The 20,804-nt window shown below is 43.4% G+C and overlaps 1 protein-coding gene across 3 annotated transcripts in view; it reads right to left on the reverse strand.

The window, feature by feature from the left end:
- Positions 1-20,041, reverse strand: part of LIPA (lipase A, lysosomal acid type) — a 27,369-nt gene extending 7,328 nt beyond the window's left edge. Inside the window, exons 1-7 of one of the 3 annotated variants that reach the window (XM_081328334.1) lie at positions 19,975-20,041; positions 17,714-17,937; positions 15,364-15,475; positions 7,110-7,227; positions 5,630-5,828; positions 1,717-1,826; positions 465-601 (exon numbers count right to left, since the gene is read on the reverse strand). In XM_081328334.1, coding sequence (XP_081184460.1) covers positions 465-601; positions 1,717-1,826; positions 5,630-5,828; positions 7,110-7,227; positions 15,364-15,475; positions 17,714-17,760 — 723 coding nt within the window. In that variant the 5' untranslated portion in view covers positions 17,761-17,937; positions 19,975-20,041. Of the gene's footprint in view, positions 1-464; positions 602-1,716; positions 1,827-5,629; positions 5,829-7,109; positions 7,228-15,363; positions 15,476-17,713; positions 17,938-19,770; positions 19,790-19,974 lie in introns of those variants that run through there. The other 2 variants (XM_081328335.1, XM_081328336.1) reach the window with 2 other exon arrangements.
- Between the last annotated feature and the right edge of the window lie 763 nt (positions 20,042-20,804).

Genomic DNA, 20,804 nt, shown 5'->3' on the forward strand with positions numbered 1-20,804 from the left:
AGGATTTTTCCCATTTATAGTCTTTAAAGATTCTGCACGACAAGCTTCCTGCAAGCAACAAGGCCAAGAAATTAATTAATCTCTATGTGGAGTGGTTTGGGTTTTGTTTTGTTTTGTTTCAAAACCTCCGCTGGACAACTTTCAATAATTTGGGAGAGAGGGGCAATGGACATGTTTAAAAAGTGACTTTGGGCCAGTTACTGCCTCTGTCAGCTCAACCTCACTCTTCCCCGCTATGGAAGGAAAAGAGGAGGAAGCAGAATAGACAGCTGCCACCTATGATGTCCCAGAACATCTCAAGTCACAGGCAGTGTTTGTTTAAAACTGGGTTTCTTGTTAAGACTTTTGTTCAAAGGCATGTCGGTCTTTTGTTCAAGTGTGTACAAAAAGAAAAGTAGTACTCAGCTACATCCCCTAGGATTTGCACTTTGTGGTTCAAGCAAATATTTTAAACAAACACTTACTTTAATCATAAATTCGGGAAGGTCTCCAAGTTTGACCAAGCCACCAGATGCAAACTTTACAGACATAACAGGTGCCAATCCAAAAAACATTTTTATCTTTTTTGCCAACTCTGGAAAAACTGAAAATGCAATGAAACCTGGAGGAGGGAGAAACACGAAAGACATGAAGAGAGCTTAAACTATGCAGCTGAACAAAATCAGTATGAAAACACTTGTTGCGTATTCCACAACAGCAATCATATTTTATAATTTTCACACTGTTTATGGCTAGCATCATTAAGGCAAAGGGGACTTTCTCCATGCCTGAAGAATTTTTTCATCCATTTTTCTTTATAAATCCAAAGCAGTATTCAAAATGATTAAACACTCAGAAATTTGTTATAAAATCTCTTGCTAGGCTGAACAATTTGATTTTTTTCCACAAGCATCCACTAGTTCAGAGGTCCCCAACCTGTTTTGGCAGGGCGCGAAAACAGGACACTGCACCTTGGGGCACGAAAATGGGCTGATGCTGTACCTCAGGGTGCAAAAACAGGATGCCACCCTGCCGTGGGGCACAAAAACAGGCTGACACCGCACCATGGGGCACAAAAATGGGCCGACACCATGCCACGGGGTGCTAAAATGGGTGGAAATGGGGCGCTGTGCCGCGCAAGAACAGGGCAGGGGTAGTATCACATAAGCGCTAGCCCTGCCCCATTTGCATCACGTGTGTGCTCACAGCCCCATGCATGCGCATGTGCACATCTGTAAAAGGCTTCCCCCTCCCTTTCTTTCCGGTCCACCAACTGAGAAAGGTTGGTGACCTCTGCGCTACTTACATATAGGGTATGCCATTTTTAAAATAGGCAGGTAACAAACCACGAGAAGGATTGAACACATTGTGCAGACACCCTGTATTCCATATATCACTTTACTGTATAGAGTTGTTCTCGCCTCTCAGTTTTTTCAACTGAAATTGGGGCATTCACTTGGTCCAAGACATCGTAATTCAGTCCAGAGTCACTTCAAAACTTTAAAGTCTTCATTCAAGCTTTCACACAGAAATACTTTCCATTATTTAAAATATGTCTTTCCTAAGCTAATGCCCTTCAGACTACACACCCCACATACTGCTGTCATAACTTTGATCAAGATGATTATCTACCAGAATTCAGTGTAATTATTGGTTTGTAGATAAGCACTATGAAATTCACTTCAGCTATGTAGCTATTAAAATTACCAATGTAAAGTAAGTACTTTGCTAACCTACCTATTGTGGTGCCTTGAGAATGACCAACATAGAAGAGTTGCTCCTGACCAGTTTTGTTCAAGACAAAGTTTAATGAGGCAGGAATATCATAGATAGCCATTTCATTAAAACTAAAGAGGAAAAAAGAATCCGTCAGATTTACACATTACATAGAGAAATAGAATCCATATTATACAAGCCGCCACACACTGAAATATTATCCAGTCAATGTGATGAATAGATACCAGGGTTCAAGTCATATCAGGGTTCATAAGTCCTTTACTGACCTATCAAGACACTTCTCATTTAACTTCTTCCCTTACAATGCATATGAGGCTTATTTTAAAAGACTAAGTCAAGGATAAAAACAACTATAAAATGCAATTAACATAAGCAATGGCAGCAAGTGTATCTGAGAAACTTCTTTCCATTCTGCAAGAAAGCTTTCAAGAATCTTGATTAATTTTATACCACTGTGATTTTTATTTGTGTCTTCCAGTGACCTCTATAGTTTGCTTCTTGAGATCCCGCAACCTATCCAGAATAATATGACTACATGACAGCCGGATCTCTTTTTACTTATTTTTATTAAATACATCACACATTCTCATTTATTTGAATTATATTTCACCTTCAGGAACCCAAAGTGGCCTACATACCATTCACTGTTCCCATTTTTCCGAACTACAACAAATTTGTTATCTATGATAAAAAACAGCAACTGGCTCAAAAATTTCCACTGAATTTTTATAGCTGAGGGTCATCTGGAATCTAAGTCTTTTAAGGTTTCTCAACCTCAATAACTTTAAGATTTCTGCATTTCAGCTCCTAGAAATGTCCTATCAGCCTGCTTAGCCCTTCCTTTCTGCAACTTGTCTTTTTTAGTTTGTAAACCTGGAGGTGGGCCAACTTTCTCGTTATAGTCTGATGAGCATGGGTTTGGTTTTTTTAGTTACCTTTGGAAAAGTGGCAAGACAAAAATGTAATTAGCAATATCCTTTGTGAAAGCAAAAAGGCCAGTTTACATATTATGGATTTGGTGAAGAAGTCATAGTTAGTTTTACCCATATAGCAGTTATTTATCGTGGGGCAAGAAAATCCCGGACAATGATTCATCACACAAATCAACCAATACGCATCAGCCATCATATGTCATCGTCCTCCTTAGATATCAGCACTACAGTTGCAAGAAAAAGTATGTGAACCCTTTGGGATTACGTGGAGTTTTGCATGAATTGGCCATAAAATGCGCTCTAAACGTCATGTAAGTCACAACAACAGAAAAACACTGTTTAAAATAATACTACACAAACATTAGCTGTTGCCATGTTTTAATTGAACATAAGATGGAAACATTCACAGTGCAGGGTGGAAAAAGTATGTGAACCCCTAGCCTAATGACTTCTCCAAAAGCTAATTGGAGCCAGGAGTGAGCCAACCTTGACTCCAATCAAGGATGATATTGGATGTGTTGCTGACAGCTGTCCTGCCCTTTAAAAACACACACCTGTTTTGGGTTTAGTGGTCTCAATAAGCACTGTCTGATGTGAACCATGCCTCGCAGAAAAGAGCTCTCAGAAGACCTACGATCAAGAATTGTTGACTTGCGTGAAGCTGGAAAGGGTTACAAAAGTATCTCCAAAAGCCTTGATGTTCATGTGTCCACAGTTCATGTGTCTACAAATGGAGAAAGTTTAGCACTGTTACTACTCTCCCTAGGCGTGGTCGTCCTGTAAAAATGACTGCAAGAGCACAGCGCATAATGCTTAATGAGGTAAAGAAGAATCCTAGAGTGTCAGCTAAATACCTACAGAAATCTCTGGCACATGCTAACATTTTTGTTGACACATCTACAATAAGGAAAACATTCAACAAGAATGGAGTACATGGGAGGACACCACGGAGGAAGCCATTGCTGTCCAAAAAAAATATTGCAGCACGTTTGAAGTTTGCAAAAGAGCACCTGGATGTTCCACAGCACTACTGGCAAAATATACTGTGGACAGATGAAACCAAAATTGAGTTGTTTGGGAAAAACACACAACACTATGTGTGGAGAAAAAAAGGCACAGCACACCAACATCAAAACCTCATCCCCACTGTAAAACATGGTGGAGGGAGCATCATGGTTTGGGGCTGCTTCGCTGCCTCAGGGCCTGGATGGATTGTTGTCATTGATGGGAAAATGAGTTCCAGAGTTTATCAGGACATTTTGCAGGAAAACGTACGACCATCTGTCCGCCAACTGAAGCTCCGCAGAGGATGGGTGATGCAACAGGACAATGACCCAAAGCATACAAGTAATTCAACAAAACAATGGCTTCAACAGAACAGAATACGCCTTCTGGAGTGGCCCAGTAAGAGTCCTGACCTCAACCCGATTGAAATGCTGTGGCATGACCTTAAGAGAGCGATTCACACCAGACATCCCAAGAATATTGCTACACTGAAACAGTTTTGTGCAGAGGAGTGGTCCAAAATACTTTTCACATACTTTTTCTTGCAACTGTAGTTACACAGCAAAAACCATATAGATGTCATATAATGTTTGCCTCACAGTGTAAACTATATAGATGTCATATAATGGCAATAATCAAGTGTTATCTCTTATTCCTAGCTGTATAGTACAGCTGCAGTGTTGAGCCTACTGTACAGAGTGAACGCTTAAACCTTCTCTCCAAGAAATTCTCTAAGTCAGAAGTGGGCAATTAAGTTTCCCAAGGGGCCACATGTGAAACTGGGATTGTGGGGGAGGGCAGAACCAATAGCTGGACAGGGACAAGTAAAGGGCTGGATGTGACCTGTGGGCTGTAGAGGTCCGGGTTTGCTCTAGGGTACCACCCTAATTAGGTCTCCTGTTTCTGAATAGCAGTTTTCACCGTCTATAATATTATATGCAGGCCAAGAAGCAACAGTGAGAACTGGACACGGAACCACTGATTGGTTCAAAATTGGGAAAGGAGTCCGGCAAGGCTGTATACTGTCGCCTTGCCTATTTAACTTATATGCAGAGCACATCATGAGAAAGGCAGGGCTAGATGAATCAAAAGTTGGAATTAAGATTGCCGGAAGAAACATCAACAACCTAAGATATGCAGATGATACCACTCTAATGGCAGAAAGTGAAGAGGAACTAAAGAGCCTCTTGTTGGGAGTGAAGAAGGAGAGTGCAAAACTTGGGTTGAAACTAAACATTAAGAAAACCAAGATCATGGCATCTGGCCCTCTCAATTCCTGGCAAATAGATGGGGAAGAAATGGAGGTAGTGACAGATTTTATTTTTCTGGGCTCCAAGATCACTGCAGATGGGGACTGTAGCCAAGAAATTAAAAGACGCTTGCTCCTGGGGAGGAAAGCCATGGCAAATCTAGACAGCACACTAAAAAGCAAAGACATCACCCTGTCAACAAAAGTGCGTATAGTCAAGGCTATGGTCTTCCCAGTTGCAATGTATGGCAGTGAAAGCTGGACCATAAGAAAGGCCGGTCAGTCCTAGAGGAGATCAACCCTGACTGCTCTTTAGAAGGCCAGATCCTGAAGCTAAAACTCAAATACTTTGGCCACCTAATGAGAAGGAAGGACTCACTGGAGAAGAGCCTAATGCTGGGAAAGATTGAGGGCAATAGAAGAAGGGGACGACAGAGAATGAGGTGGCTGGATGGAATCACTGAAGCAGTAGGCGTGAGCTTAAATGGACTCCAGAAGATGGTAGAGGACAGCAAGGCCTGGAGGAACATTGTCCATAGAGTCACGATGGGTCGGACACGACTTCGCAACTAACAACAACAACAACAAATATTATATGCTTACATATGCATGCACACATACACCCACTTCCATTAATAAAGCTATTAAAAAGCGGGCTTGTGAAACATAAAGGGATAGGTAGAGGGGTAAAACCAAACAATTCGTAATGTTTAGCAAATCTGACTACCTGAACATCCAGAATTCTTTTTGCTGCGTGGTATAGTTGATGTGTTTTTGGGACCAAGTGTTTCCTCTGCTGTTCCCTAACCAAACATCAAAACCAGCATCGGCTAGCACAAAACCCAGACTGTTATAGTCTAGGTTGGTCACCCAGTTACTGCCATCAGCAAGAAGGCCATGTTGTAGAAACACAGCTGGTTTCGGTTCTAAAAGGGAAGCATTTTACACATAGTTAGAAGCAGAACAACAGTATCCTCTCCTAAGGCATGAAAGTTCATTCCACAGCCGTTAGTACAAATGTCTTTCCTTGAACAACAGTGGATTCAACTTGGTAAAATGTAATATAAATACAATGTGAAAATAAAAGAGAGTTAGTAAGATATGGATAGATGGAGTCATTAAACCTCACCCTTTGGAGAACGGGGAATGCTGAGAAAATAAATGTTATTCCCAGATTAATTTACCGGTATATCCTGAGAGGAATTCCTGTTCAAATACCTGAAAAATATTTTCAGAAAATAAACTCTTTGTTTAGAAAGTTTTCATGGGATTCTTCAATTCCAAGAATGTGTTTACACAAAATGCTTATACTCGAGTCAATAACTTTTTCCAGTTATTGGGGGTAAAATTAGGGGTCTCGGCTTATACTCGAGTCGGCTTATACTCAAGTATATACGGTATATCCTGAGAGGAATTCCTGTTCAAATACCTGAAAAATATTTTCAGAAAATAAACTCTTTGTTTAGAAAGTTTTCATGGGATTCTTCAATTCCAAGAATGTGTTTACACAAAATGCAATTAGCAATTAATGAGAGAGAATTCCAATTTTTCAAATCAGGAGCTATATCATCAAAAGTACCTATTCTCAAGTTTTAAATACTGAAAGCCAACAACTGGTGTTGACAAATTTGGAACATACATATATGACATCTTTGGCTTAGGATCTAAATACAGGAAACTGCTATCTCTGAAAATTGTATCAGTTGGAAAAATATGGAATGTAATATTGAATTTAAAAGATTTGATTACTTTTCTCATGCTGAATTGACTTTTATGGGGAAAGCCAACATTAAAAATTGGGGAAAAGATGTGGAATTGTCATTTGAATTTATGTCCTGTCATTTCTCAGAGGTACTCCATGATTATTTTGGGTTGGAAGGGAAACATTCAAAACACGTATGAGATGGTTACTGAAACTTAGTACATCAAAATATCCCGAGGACTCTTTCCAAAATTACCTCCATCCAAAACTAACCAAATTCATTGGAAGGAACCATTTCCAAACATTTTTACTCCCTCCCTTGGGAATCATGGGCTCCGAATTTTAGATACGTTCTCTAAGTTAGCCCATTTGAGTTACCTTGGTTCAAAAATTGTTGCCTTGTGATGTACTGTTTGGTCCAGTTAAGGGCCGTGACAACAAGATTTGCAACAAGATTTATATACTTTCATAATACTCTATTATCTGCTTACAAACATATACTCACCCTTGGTTTTCTGACTTATTTTCCCATAAGGAATTCTATTCAGACATAGGATATATCCATCATTTGTCACCACTTCATATTCCTCATTGGGATATCCTCTGAATAAGATAATTTCACTCTAAAAGAGAAGCAAATAAAAGATAATGCTGTTCATTATTACGTTGTACTAAAGTACCTAAGCCACCCTTTACCCATTTAATGTCCTCAGGATGTTTTGGACTGCTATTCCTAGTATTCCCAAATTTTAGCAACACTAGCTAGGAACTTTGAAGTATTTGTTGACTCAAAATATCTAGAGTTTCAAAAAGATATTTGACTTAAATATTTTATTTCTCTTATCTAAAAAACAAATCAAAGAATGAAACAAAAAGCCACAAAGACATTATTAGGGTAAACATGAGAAAGCTCCCTTAAGCCAAATAGGAGGCCCCTGGTTAGTTTTTTGGTTAAATTTTTTAGGAGGTTAGGGAGGGGGGTGGGAATTTCTTTTGGTTGTTCGGATATGGGGGGCAGTCCAGCAACCACTGTTCAGGCCAGGGCCGGGATTGATCGCGGTGGGGAGGAGCGGGGGTCGGTCGCCCCCGGGGCTCCAGGGCAAGTCGTGGGAATGCCTATTCCCACGACGTTAGGGAATGGCAGCAGGTGTCGGAACAGAGGGCCGTATCGATCTCAGGGAAGGCCTCTCCGCTACTTGCAAGCGGTGAGGCGTTCCGACCCTCTTGTTCTACCCCGAGGTCCCGGGAGTGAGGATGTGCAGCCTCCTGAGCTCCGGCTGGTGTACCTGAATGCCAGGTCTGTCGTTAATAAAGCTCCTCTCGTCCGTGACTTGGTCGAGGGTGAGCAGGCAGACCTGGCTTGCATCACGGAGACTTGGTTGGGCCCAGAGGGCGGTATTCCTCTGGCTGATCTCTGCCCACCAGGTTTCCGGGTGCTACACCGGCCTCGGGCTCAGGGTAGGGGTGGGGGAGTGGCTGTTGTTATGAGGGAGACCTTAGCTCCGCGGGAGGCCACCGTTCCGCAGATAGTCGGGTGTGAGTCTCTCTTCTTGAGATGCGGCCCTGGTGCGCAGTTGGGCTTGCTGCTGGTGTACCTTTCGCCTAGTCACGCAGCAGCAGCCCTGCCTGAGCTTCTCGATGTCCTCTCTGGGTTGGTGGTTGAGTTCCCGAAACTTATAGTTTTGGGGGACTTCAATCTACCATCTCTGGGAGGATCATCTGAGTTGGCTCGGGAGTTCATGGCTTCCATGACGGCCATGGACCTGACGCAAGTAATTTCAGGACCGACTCATGAGGGAGGCCACACCCTTGACCTAGTTTTCTTATCTGGTCGGTGGTTAGATGATCTTGGTGGGGGCTCTCCAATTATTATGCCCCTGTCATGGACCGATCATCATCTCCTGCGGCTGGTCTTCCGTTTTGCCTCCCCCCGCCGTGGGTGTGTGGAACCAGTTAGATGGTACCGCCCCAGACGCTTAATGGATTCCGTGAGATTCCAGGCAGCGCTGGGGTCCCCACCTGCCTCCCCCACTCACAGCTCGGCAGATGCCTTAGTGGAAGCTTGGGAAAGGGCGGCCACTGAGGCTCTTGACCGAGTTGTACCCTTGCGGCCCCTGACCCGATGCAGATCCCGTCGAGCTCCATGGTTCTCTGCGGAGCTCCGGGAGATGAAGCGCCGGAGACGGGGCCTAGAGAGCGGTTGGAGGTCCAGCCGATCCGAATCCGACCGATTGCGACTAAGAACCCATATTAGGTCTTATCTCGCTGCGATAAGGGTGGCGAGGTCCAATCACTTCGCTACCCTTATCGCGTCCGCAGATAATCGCCCGGCCGCTCTGTTTAGGGTGACTCGCTCCCTCCTTAATCAGGAGGTGAGGGAGGAACCCTTGCAGGGTCGTGCCGAGGAGTTTAACAATTATCTGTCGGACAAAATCACTCGGATTCGGACCGGTTTGGACTCCGACTGGGCAGAGTCTGGCGATCAGGATGCGGGTGGTCTTGTCGATATCATTTGGGAAGAGTTTGATTCTGTGACTCCGGAGGAAGTGGACAGGATTATGGGGAGACTGAGCTCCACCACATGTTTATTGGACCCGTGCCCTTCCTGGCTGGTTGATGCAGCCCGGGAGAGGACACGCACCTGGTTCCAGGCAGTTATATCAGCTTCTTTGAGTCAGGGTAGCTTCCCTGCCGCCTTGAAAGAGGCGGTGGTGAGGCCCCTCCTCAAGAAGCCTGCCTTGGACCCAGATGTATTGAACAACTTTCGTCCGGTCTCCAACCTTCGCTTTCTTGCGAAGGTTGTTGAGAGTGTGGTGGCGCATCAGCTCCCCTTGGTCCTGGATGAAGCGGATTATCTAGACCCGTACCAATCGGGTTTCAGGCCCGGGCACAGCACGGAGACGGCATTGGTCACGCTGGTGAATGATCTCTGGAGGGCTCGGGACAGGGGGCATTCCTCTGTTCTAGTCCTATTAGACCTCTCAGCGGCTTTCGATACCATCGACCATGGTATCTTGCTGCGGCGTCTCAGGGGATTGGGAGTGGGAGGCACGGTATTACAGTGGTTCTCCTCCTATCTCCAGGGACGCTCGCAGTCGGTGTTGACAGGAGGGCAGAGGTCGACCGCGAGGTCTCTCGTTTGTGGAGTTCCTCAGGGGTCGGTCCTCTCGCCTCTCCTGTTCAACATCTATATGAAACCGCTGGGTGAGATCATTCGTGGCTTTGGAGTTGGGTATCATCAGTATGCTGATGATACCCAGCTTTTTCTTTCTACCCCAAACCACCCCAGTGATGCCCTCAACGTGATGTCCCGTTGCCTGGAGGCGGTTCGGGTCTGGATGGGGAGGAACAGACTTCGACTCAACCCCAACAAGACCGAGTGGCTTTGCATACCTTCATCCCGGGTCTATTCGGATATTCCATCTCTTTCGACGGGGGGTGAATTATTACCCCCCGTAGATAGGGCTCGCAACTTGGGAGTCCTCCTAGATTCACGGCTTACCTTGGAAGATCACATGGTGGCCGTGACTAGGGGAGCTTTCGCCCAGGTTCGCCTGGTGCGCCAGTTGCGGCCCTATCTAAGCCGGGATGATTTATGCACGGTCACTCACGCGCTCGTGACCTCTCGTCTAGACTACTGCAACGCTCTCTACATGGGGCTTCCCTTGAGGACCACCCGGAGGCTCCAACTGGTACAGAATGCAGCCGCGAGAGTTGTGTTGGGAGTCTCCCGATACTCCCATGTGACACCTCTGCTCCGTGAGCTGCATTGGTTGCCAGTTGTCTTCCGGGTGAGATTCAAGGTGCTAGTAATGGTGTTTAAAGCCCTCCATGGCATGGGGCCGGAGTACCTCAGGGAACATCTGCTGCCGGCATCAAGCTCCCTGCGCCCTGTGCGTTCCCACAGAGAGGGCCTCCTCAGGGTGCCACCGGTCAGAGAATGCCGTCTTGTGGCCCCCAGGGGGAGATCCTTCTCTGTGGGCGCCCCGGAGCTATGGAACCAGTTACCGGTTGAGCTCCGGATGGCGCCCGATCTGCGCTCCTTTCGCCGCGATCTGAAAACATACTTGTCCGAGCAAGCCGGCCTGGCATGAGGGGCATTGGTGGGGTTTTTTATCATTTTTATTGGGTTTTTACTATGTATTAATTGTATTTTAATCGGGCATGTATTTAATCATCTTTTAATTTTTGTACATTTCTGTGTTTTATTCTTGCCCTGTACACCGCCCTGAGTCCTCAGGGAGAAGGGCGGTATAGAAATATTAATAAATTAAATTAAATTAAATTAAATTAAATGTGAAAATCAGCTATTGCTATAACTGTCAGACGACCAGTGAATTAAAACAAAGCAATAAAGCTGAAGCAATTCATCTCTGATCAGTAGCTTGGGCAACTATCAACATGTTTCAACGTTCACAGTTGCTTAACAATGGTTTAGCAACTGCAAAAAAGTAATGCCTGAGTGCTACTCTGTATACCTACTGATAGCGGTGTGGTTAGAATGAAATATTGTAGCTACCGTATTTTCCAGCGTATAAGACGACTGGGCGTATAAGACGACCCCCGACTTTTGAGAAGATTTTCATGGGTTAAAAAGTAGTTTTCCCTATGTGGTGCTCCTCAGGTGCCTTAGAGTTAACAATGCTCAAAATTGTTCTGGCTGAGAATTTTAATTTTCACACATCTGGAGAACGCCAAGCTAGGGAAAGACTGATTTAACCAAAATGTTTTGATTCTCAGCATCTTAGCAAAAAGAGACAATGACACTTTTAGCTGTTTGGATATACAGAGTCTTGATGTTTAACATTCATTGTTTGCTTCTGATCTTTCTAAATAAACCCAGCCTATTTTTATTTGTGCACAGCTTAGCAAGCCATTAAACTGTGACCTTATTTTTATTTTATAAATGTCCTCAGTAGCAGAATCTTCTAAATATGTCCAGCTCTCTCCAGTTGACTGACATACAAAAAAGATGCATTTCTAGTATGTTGTGAGCTTTAGCACACTTGTAGTTATGAGGCAATGTAGGAATACAGTACTATTGACTTGACTGGCTCATGTAGATTTTATATGCATATTTGTAACACTCACACTTATTAACGATAACACTCTTTGGTAGTCCCAAAGGTGCTTTTTCCAAAAGGCAACTGGCCTTTCTTGTGTTTTTTTTCCTTTGAAAATGTTTTCACTTCTCATCCAAGCAAGCTTCTTCAGTTGAATATCAAGAGCTTTTGGCCTCGAGATCAGCTTTGCTCTGCCTCGCCTAAACCTCGTCTCCTCTCGCCTTGGCGCCCCCTTCTACTTCAGCCACACGCGCTGGCTGTTTTGGCCAGGAGCGACGAGCATTGTGGCCCAACACTTCGGGAAGGCACCAGGTCTGAAAGAAGGCGGTTCTTTCCATAGGTTAGTTAATGAACAGGGTGGCGGAGTGGGGGGGGGGGGAAGAAACGGGCTCAGCCCTGCGCCGCAAGTTTAAGATTCACACAGTACTTCAGGGTGGAAGGGCGACCCCGGGCTGCTGAAGCCCCAGCACCAGCTTTCCGCTGCGGTCTGCCTGTTGCAATTCCTAAGCTGCGCCTTCCCGGGTGGGTGTTGCTGTAGGTCTGCCGCGGCACCACACCCTGAAGTCAAACTCCCAGGGTCAGGTGAAGCTTAGCTCTGCACGAACATGTCAGGTCGGCCTCCGCCTGGCTTCCCACGCTCCCTTCAGCTCTCGTGCTCGCGGAGCGCCAGAGGCTCGGCACACGCTTAACTCCCGCTCCCTTCCAAAAAAAAAAGGGCTGCTGCCCTAGGACGCTGGTAAGCTGGAGCCTCAGCCTTGGTTGGGCTGGTCGGTTTATTTATGAGGAGGCCGTCTTTCGCCATTCTCGAGCGCTGGATTTGTCCGTTTCCACTAACATCTCTGCTCCCGAAGATTGATTTACTATTTTCCGGCGTATAAGGCGACTGGGTGCATAAGACGACCCCTGACTTTTGAGAAGATTTTCATGCGTTAAAAAGTCATCTTATATGCCGGAAAATACGGTAACTCTGCCCATAGCCTGGATTTCAATCCTGACTGGGTTGAAGGTTGACTCAGCCTTCCATCCTTTCAAGATCGGTAAAATGAACCGTCCAAAGAGTGCTGTAAAGCACTATCAGGTGGTATGCAAGTCTAAGTGCTATTGCTATTCTATTACTACCGATCAGCACAGATATGATAGATAGCCATGGATGTATCCACACACATTTTCTGGATTATTGTAACATGGGCCACCCTTGAAAAGCATCCAGAACTATTGGTGCAAAATGTGGCAGCTACTCTACCAAAAACATCTATATTGAAAGATCTAGACTGCTTGCCAAGTGCTTACAAGCAGCTTAAGATATTGCCTCAAATGGCTCAGTGCTCAATGATATAAATTACTACTACTGCTCCTCTTATGAAGCTATCCAACTGTTAATATCTATAGGTGTAGAGATATACCAATAGTTGTTTATCTAGCAGGTGTATCTCCAATCCTGGCACTGATCCTTGTTCACTCAACATTCAGGAAACTTGAAAGGTTTGTTATTTTTAACACACCTGTATTATTTTTATAAGTAACTCAACTCAACAAAGGTATCTTTATACTCCCTTCTCATCCTATTTTCCCCACAATAAGAACTCTGTGAATGGGCTGGGCTGAGAAAAAAGTAACTGGCCCAAAGTCACCCAGCTAGTTTTCAGGCCTAAAGTAGGACAGGAGCTCCTGGTTTCTAGGCAGGGTTTTTGTTAATTTTAGTAACAATTTTTATAGTCTGTTTTTAACTCTATAGAATCTATAGAGTATGACATGGGTGGGCGTGGCCTACTGGGTGGGCATGGCTAGAGTGCGTATGACCTACTGGGTGGGCATGGCCAGCTCTATATCGTTCGCATCAAGGGTGCCTATGGGGGCCTGGGCAGGAGTGGGACAGATCTGAGGGTCTCTGGGCCAGGGCCAAGGCAGTGGGGGCCGTTCCCTCACTGTTTCCAGGATGGCTTCGCGGGCCGCATGAAACCACTTCGCGGGCCGGATCTGGCCCCCGGGCCTTGTGTTTGACATGTCTGCTATAGATTCTGTCATTTTAATTCAATTTTTAAGTTACACACTTTGATACTTGCTAGAATAAGAAGGCAAAGTATATATGAACTAAAATCAGGAATCAGAAGTCAACCCTTCACACAAACTGGAGAAAATCTACCCAGGTATCCAACTCCAATGCTTTAATAAATTATTTCTCCCAGCCTGACTTTACTACTAGGAGGTTTTCGTTCCTTCCTTGAAAAACTTCCTTTTCTTTAAAGCCTAACCGTTGGGGTAAAGAATTTTTTGGTGACCAACTTTAATGATGAGGGGGGGAGGTTAAGGATGGCAATTGGTAGGATGTTAAGTTAATAAGTTAAATTCAGGGGTTTCTGCAGAACAAGAAGGTGGCTATGACAGAATGAACAAAGCTCTGTTTTTATGTGCATTGCACGTTGGGTGGGACCTTCATGCCCACCATCTTGAACTCTCTGACTTGGCCCTTAAGATAATCCTGACCGCAATGCACATGTACAGTGACCATGTGCCCTTTATTATTAAAAAAATCAGCCCTTTATTTGTAAGCTGTCTATTAGATTTAATTCCACTATTTATTTTCTTGTTTTTGTTCTTGAATTGCCCTTGATAAAGCAAGTTATAAATATAAACAATTATTTTTGTTTTTTAAACTTTATGAACTTCTTTCATATTTGTTCTTTTTTCAGATTTACTCTTTATTGGCTTCAAGAAAATATAATCAGGTAGATTTTTTTTCCCCTTCTGCTTGGAGCAAGCTTGAAATTTTCTTGTAGGTACCTTACATTTTAGGGCTAATTTCCATTTTTCTGCTGTCTGGAAAATTTGCTACCTCAAAACAGCTAGAGAGGGTGGAAAAAACAAATCTAGAAATTTTATTTCTCTTATCTAAGAACATACGAAACAGCAAATTCAATGCACAAAAGCATGGGGGGAAATCACAAAGCAATTTTTTTTAATGGAACGTTAAAAAAGTTCTATTAATATGCAAATCAGCTATCACTGCAAACTGTTACATGATTGTTGAACTAAAACTAAGTAATTAAGCTGAAGGAATTCATCTCTCTATTTGATCAATAGCTTCGGCTAATGTTTAGCAACTGCAGAAAGGCAGTGCCCAAATGCCACTCTACGTACCTATTGTATAGGACAGCTATAACAGGAGTCATGTATGCATCCTATCACATTGTTAATACTGAACGTTCCTGCTCTATAGGGGCAGACGTCCAAGTGGATATAATAATATCCATGGTGAACGCATTAAATTTCGGCTTACAGTGAAAATCAGGAACATTCCATTCACAAGAATCTAGTCAATTAACAATTAGTACTAAGTTGGCAGTAGGTAAGAGTCAAAGCAATTCATGGAGGGATGGACTTGGATAACTCCAGACTGATAACTCTTTTAACACCAGGCCCTGGTTCTGCCTCCTCTTCTCCTACACATTTGCCCTTTTGGATACGTTAACTAAGAACTCAGCAGAGTACTGTCCATTAATGCCCTTTACAAATTCTGCATTTCATTGTACTGGTTTGCTTTACTTGTTATAAACTGCTCCCGGTTGTCAGGTTTTTCCTCTGTAACCCTAATTGTCAATGAAGATCAAAGTTCATGAAAATATAGGCCACAGAATTAATATGAAGTACCAATTACTGAAACCGTCTGAAACTGAAGTGATAACAGTAACAACTTACAATGTTCATGGCTGCTTCTGGATCCACACCTTTTTTTCTTCCCTCAAGCACTGCTGAATTTACCAGGCCTTGGTACAAAATCGCTGTGATTATTAGCCGCCACATCTTATCTCTGGGGGGGAAAAAAAGGTCATCTCCACAGCACAAAGATGCAAGTCTATCCCACCACAAACACCACACAATAACAATCAACCTTCTCTTAACACCAACATTAAGACTGTGCATTTGCAGCTCTCTTGTGTTCTATATAGAAACATGACATAAAGCAACTTAAACTAATTTATACTCAGCTTATACTCAGAGCTGTGGCTAAAAAAATAAAATAAAATAGTGCTTGCCTAGACCAGAAAAAAAAAATGTTCCATTATAGTTAGAGGCTGTGGAATTCTGGGAATTGAAGTCCACACTTCTTAAAGTTGCTGAGATTGAAAAACATTGAACTAGAATACTATGATCTTCCCATTACTTCTTTTACTTCTGGCCAATCTGCACAATCACTGGCTTTGATAGAACTCTGATGGGAGCCAATTAGTAAATTAATCCTTGTGCATTTTCATAAGGAACAGGATCAACTACTTTCTTTATTAGTTTTATATCTTGTTTTTCCTCAGAGAACTCAAGGCAAATTACACAGCACTCTCTTCTAATTTTTCCCTACAACAACCCTGATTGACCTAGTTATCCAAGGAATTTCCATGGCTGAGGGTACACCGGAATCAGCATTCCTGGTTCTCCTAATGCACCGTAACTGCTACACCACACTGCAGTACTATCATTACAAAGCAGTAATGTATCTCGTACACAAACATTTCATTCTCAACTAGATACCAGTTTCCACTTACTAGATATTAAAAGTTCTGGGGGGGAAAGAAGTATTAATATCACCACAAATCCATTTAATCTATCTAAACATTTGCAAAAGTTGTATGTATCAAAAAATGAACTTGCCAGGAACACAAGGTAAAATATCGGAATAGACCAAATTGGCCTCTACATGTTGAAAAATCTAGTTTAAAAAAGCAACTTGTATATAGCTTGGTTGAATTTTTAAAAGACACATTGGATCTAATTACATGAACATGAAACCGTTAGGAAACCTCAAGCATGAAAGCTAGACTGGGAAGTTTAAAACCCAGCAAGTAAAAAACCAAAAACAAGCTATTTTCACATTGTTATAAAGTCTCCCATCAGTGAACAACAGCTGAACTCAATTCTAGGGCATAGGGATCTATCTATTATTGGTGTCATATTCTGCTTACTCAAGTTTACAGCACTGAGAGAACTTTGCCTGATCCTGCCTGGTCCTTGTACTCCCCCCCCCCCCGTTACCCAACCTAATTCTAATTCTATATAGCAGTGATGGCAAGCCTTTCAGAGACCAAGTGCCCAAACTGCAACCCAAAAGCCACTTATGTATCATCGTGTGCTGCATGGGCGTGGCCCATTGGGTGGCTGTGGCCAATTGGGTGGGCATGGCCCATTGCTTAGGCATGGCTGTGGTGGTAACGGCAGACTGGGTGGGACTAAAAAGCTCAATCAATCAATTCCAACTTTTCCCCCGTGAGAAGTTGAAATTGATTGATTGATTGAACATTGTTGGGTTTTTTGCACACGGCGGCAGAGGCCTAAAGCAAAAAGGTTTCATAAAACCCAGCTGAAGGCCTAGGACTAGGGCGATGGCGCGTGTGCACACAGAGAATTTGAATTTGAATTGCCACAAGTGGCACACGTGCCATAGATTTGCCACCCCGGCTATATAGAAACAGCTAGTTCACATTTCAAATTGTAATTGTGATATACAGCACTATTTATGCACTGCTTAGGAAAATCCCCACATTTGTAAAAGCAAAGACCCCCCCCAAAGGGGGTAATTAAAGTATGTAGCAGTGTACAACTCCAAAAATAGTTCAAAAAACGGTGAATGTGAAATGAAGGTTTCTAAGAGAAAAAAATTGAGTACAAACTGAGCTGGAATAAAGCTTTGGGTTCAGCAGAATCACCAGGACTGTAGTGTTTTTCAGAAGTTAAAATAGAAGCAAGTGATAAAACACTTGTTCATTTTTTATTCAAAGAGAATATCATTCAGTGGTGAAGCTACCTTTTCTCCAGAAAGATTGTTCCTCTTTCTCTCTCTCTCTGTCTTTTTTTTTGGAGGCAGCATTTCACAAGTCTCGTGACAGGCTACACAATTCACCTACCTCCATAAAAGTCAGTTCCCTATTAATGCTAAAAATGGAAAAATTATTAAAAAGAGGAACCCAAAAGATTCTGATTGAGACACACTGACGTCTTTCTACAATAAAAACATCTAAAGACCAGCACTAGAAATAGCAAACAAAGCAGTTCTGACCTTATTTTCAGAATTGTAATTTTCCATCCTTTTTCAAGTTTATGCATTCAATACTAGGTCTTCAGCTGCCATCTTGGGCTGTACAGACTTTGAATGCAAGAAGCTTTTTAGGTAGGGAACAATATGAGAGTTGGATGGAAGCACACAGGCACAAGGTTTAGACCAGGGGTCCCCAACCCCCGGTCTATGGACTGGTACCAGGCCGCGGCATGCCAGCAACCGGTCTGCACAAAGAAGCAAAGTCCCATCCGTGAGATGCAGGCAGCACACAAAACCATGCACCCTCCAGGCTGTGGAAAAACCTCTCTCCACAGAACCGGTCCCTGGTGGCCCAAAGGTTGGGGACCTCTAGTTTAGACTAACTGGAAGAGGTCAACCTGGTCGTTCCCAGGCTTTTCTGTTGTCATAAGGTGAACTACTACATTATGATCTGCTATGATTTGGAAATCAGCAAGTAAACGTGATCTGACATTGAAATTATAGGATTGCAGCTGGGCATTTTGTCACTTGGCTATTGACTTGGAAAGGATAGGACAGCTGCTAACCTGCAGAACAAACAATTGTGGAATGCTCAGAAGGGAGGGTTCGAAATAATGTTGGCAACTTCAATGCCAACAATTGACAATTCTGAATTAACTTCCCTGCCTTGAATTATAAAACACATCTTAGGATCTTCATTCCATTTTGTGCTGTGAATATAATGTTGAGTCAATTCACTGGCAACAATAAACCACAGCAGTTACACCCATCTTTAACATACAGTACATGCCAGAATCTGAAGCCAACATTTGTTTTTATTAGTAAATAGTAAGTCTGGGGCTTGGAAGCTAAGTCCAAAAACACACTCTACTAAAGAGAAATTCCCTGAAGATGGGCTTCAGTAGGAGTAGAAAAACTTGCAAGACTAAGCCTCTGGTCCCAGTGACCTACACAGATTGGATCCTGCAACATTATCCTGGGGCACATATATTCACCTTCATTCATAAGTTAAAAAAGGCCTTCATGAAACCTAAGGAAGGTTGTTCAATAGGGAATTTATAGAATTATTAGGAGATCTGAAAAATACTCCAGAAAAGTGCCAAACTACCTCCACATGATTGCAAAGAACTCCATATCGCCTTCGGCAATCAATTTGACTCAAAAAGACTTTATTTATTTGAGTAAAGTCCCCTTCCATGCGAGCTGATCTCCTATACAGACTTTATGCACAGATACAAATAGCCTGCTGTAAAACACTCATTTTCCAGATAACAAATCCATAAATTTTTAACTCATTTCTTGCTTCTAACCGTGCTGTCATGTTGTCTACCATTTCTCAGGTAGCTTTCCCTACTTTGACAGATAAGTAAATTTCCAAGCCCAAGCCTGCATTTCCTCACCATCTTTATCATTAGAATGCCAATACAAATCATATAGGAGGCTACATTTTCCTTTGCACTTTTTTTAAAATTAAAATGTAGGATCTCTAGAGGCATGCTTGTAAATAAAGGTGCCAGGTGGGACAGAGGGCTCTGTAGATACTAAGAGGTATAAACAAAAAATGCAGGTTATTAAAAATATTGTCAGAATAGTAATTTTCCAACTTTTCAAGTTTATGTACTCTATACTAGTCTTCAGTTCCTGTCTCAGGCTGCACAAATTATCATACTGCCATTATTTTTATCTAATTGATTTAACAGAACTAGTAAAGTTTATTAGTTGATTACAGAATGAGAGCTAGCACATTTTGGCTATAAAGGGAGAAAAATATCTACGCGCAATTAATTTCAGCATTCATTTTGCTGATATTCTGCCTTTGGTTCTTGCCTAAACCACAACTAACATATATCAAACAACGCAGATCCTTGCCACAAAGCTCATGCAACATTAACTTTAATAACCTCTCCAAAGAAGGCAGTTAATTTTAAGAGCCATCTGTCTGGTGGAAAATACACGTTTTCGAACCACTTTTCCTTTCCCACATCTCACGTTCCAGGGAAGCAACACAGGATAAAATTCGGATCCCCCCCCCACAAAAATATGCAGTGATCTAATTGGGGCTTCCCTTCAAGTCATACCGTGGGAGCCCTGCAGCGCTGAGAACCCCTCTCTCCCCGAGGGTCCGCTTCCCCAGTAGGTCCCACTACAACTCCCAGAATCCCCAGCCCAGAACAAGAAGAGTCACTCCAAAGACTACTCCGAGTCCTTCCTTAAGTAAGGCTCCCTGCATTATCCCTCCCCACTCAGGGTAAGTGAGGAAACGGCAAGAGCAAGAAACTCACCGGGAGCGAGGCGCTGGCGGAGGGAGAAAAAAAGACACCGCGCCCACACCGACTCCGGGCGTTTTAGCGCTCTTCCCCGTCATCTCGGCGCAGCCAAACCCCGCCTCTCAGGCTATGCTTATTGACCAATCAGCGTTCCCGGAGAGAAAGTATGTCCCTTCCTCTCTTTTTTTTCTCTCCCCCCCCCCGCCATAACAGGGACCCGAGGGGAGATGGGAGAGGAGTCGAAGCGAGGAGGCCGGGAACCATATCGCTCGCCTATCATCTCTTTGCGTATTGCCTCATTTCTTGCACTTCACGCAGCGGGACCGCTGTGCGCACGGCGCAGTTGGTATAAGAAGTGCAAAAGCGCTTCCAGGAAGCGAGTCCCACTGACCCCTTGACAGACTTCTGCGAAGAGATGGAAAGAGGGCAGCAGCCTCCTCTGCTCTGCAGCGGGGCCTTCAGAGCGGCTGTCGGGCGGGTTTGCACAAGAGGCTGCAACCCAGACAGTTGCCCTGTCTGAACATACCGATAGTCCTCGACTTATAACGGTTCATTTAGTGACCGTTCAAAGTTACAAAAAAAGCGCGAGTTATTACCATTGTTCACATTTACGACCTTGATAGCTTGCCAATAATGATAATGTGATCAAAAAATTCAAATGCTTGACAACTGCTTCATGCTTAGGACTGTTGTTGTGTCCAAGGTCATATGATCACCTTTGGGGAAACCTTTTGACAAGCAAAATCAACAGGGAAGCCAGATTTGTTTAACGACCAGGTTACTAATCCACTGCAGTGATTCACTTAACAACTATAGCAGGAAAGGTTGCAAAATGGGGCAAAACT

Source organism: Vipera berus, assembly GCF_964194415.1.
Source record: "Vipera berus genome assembly, chromosome: 5".
Classification (NCBI taxonomy): domain Eukaryota; kingdom Metazoa; phylum Chordata; class Lepidosauria; order Squamata; family Viperidae; genus Vipera; species Vipera berus.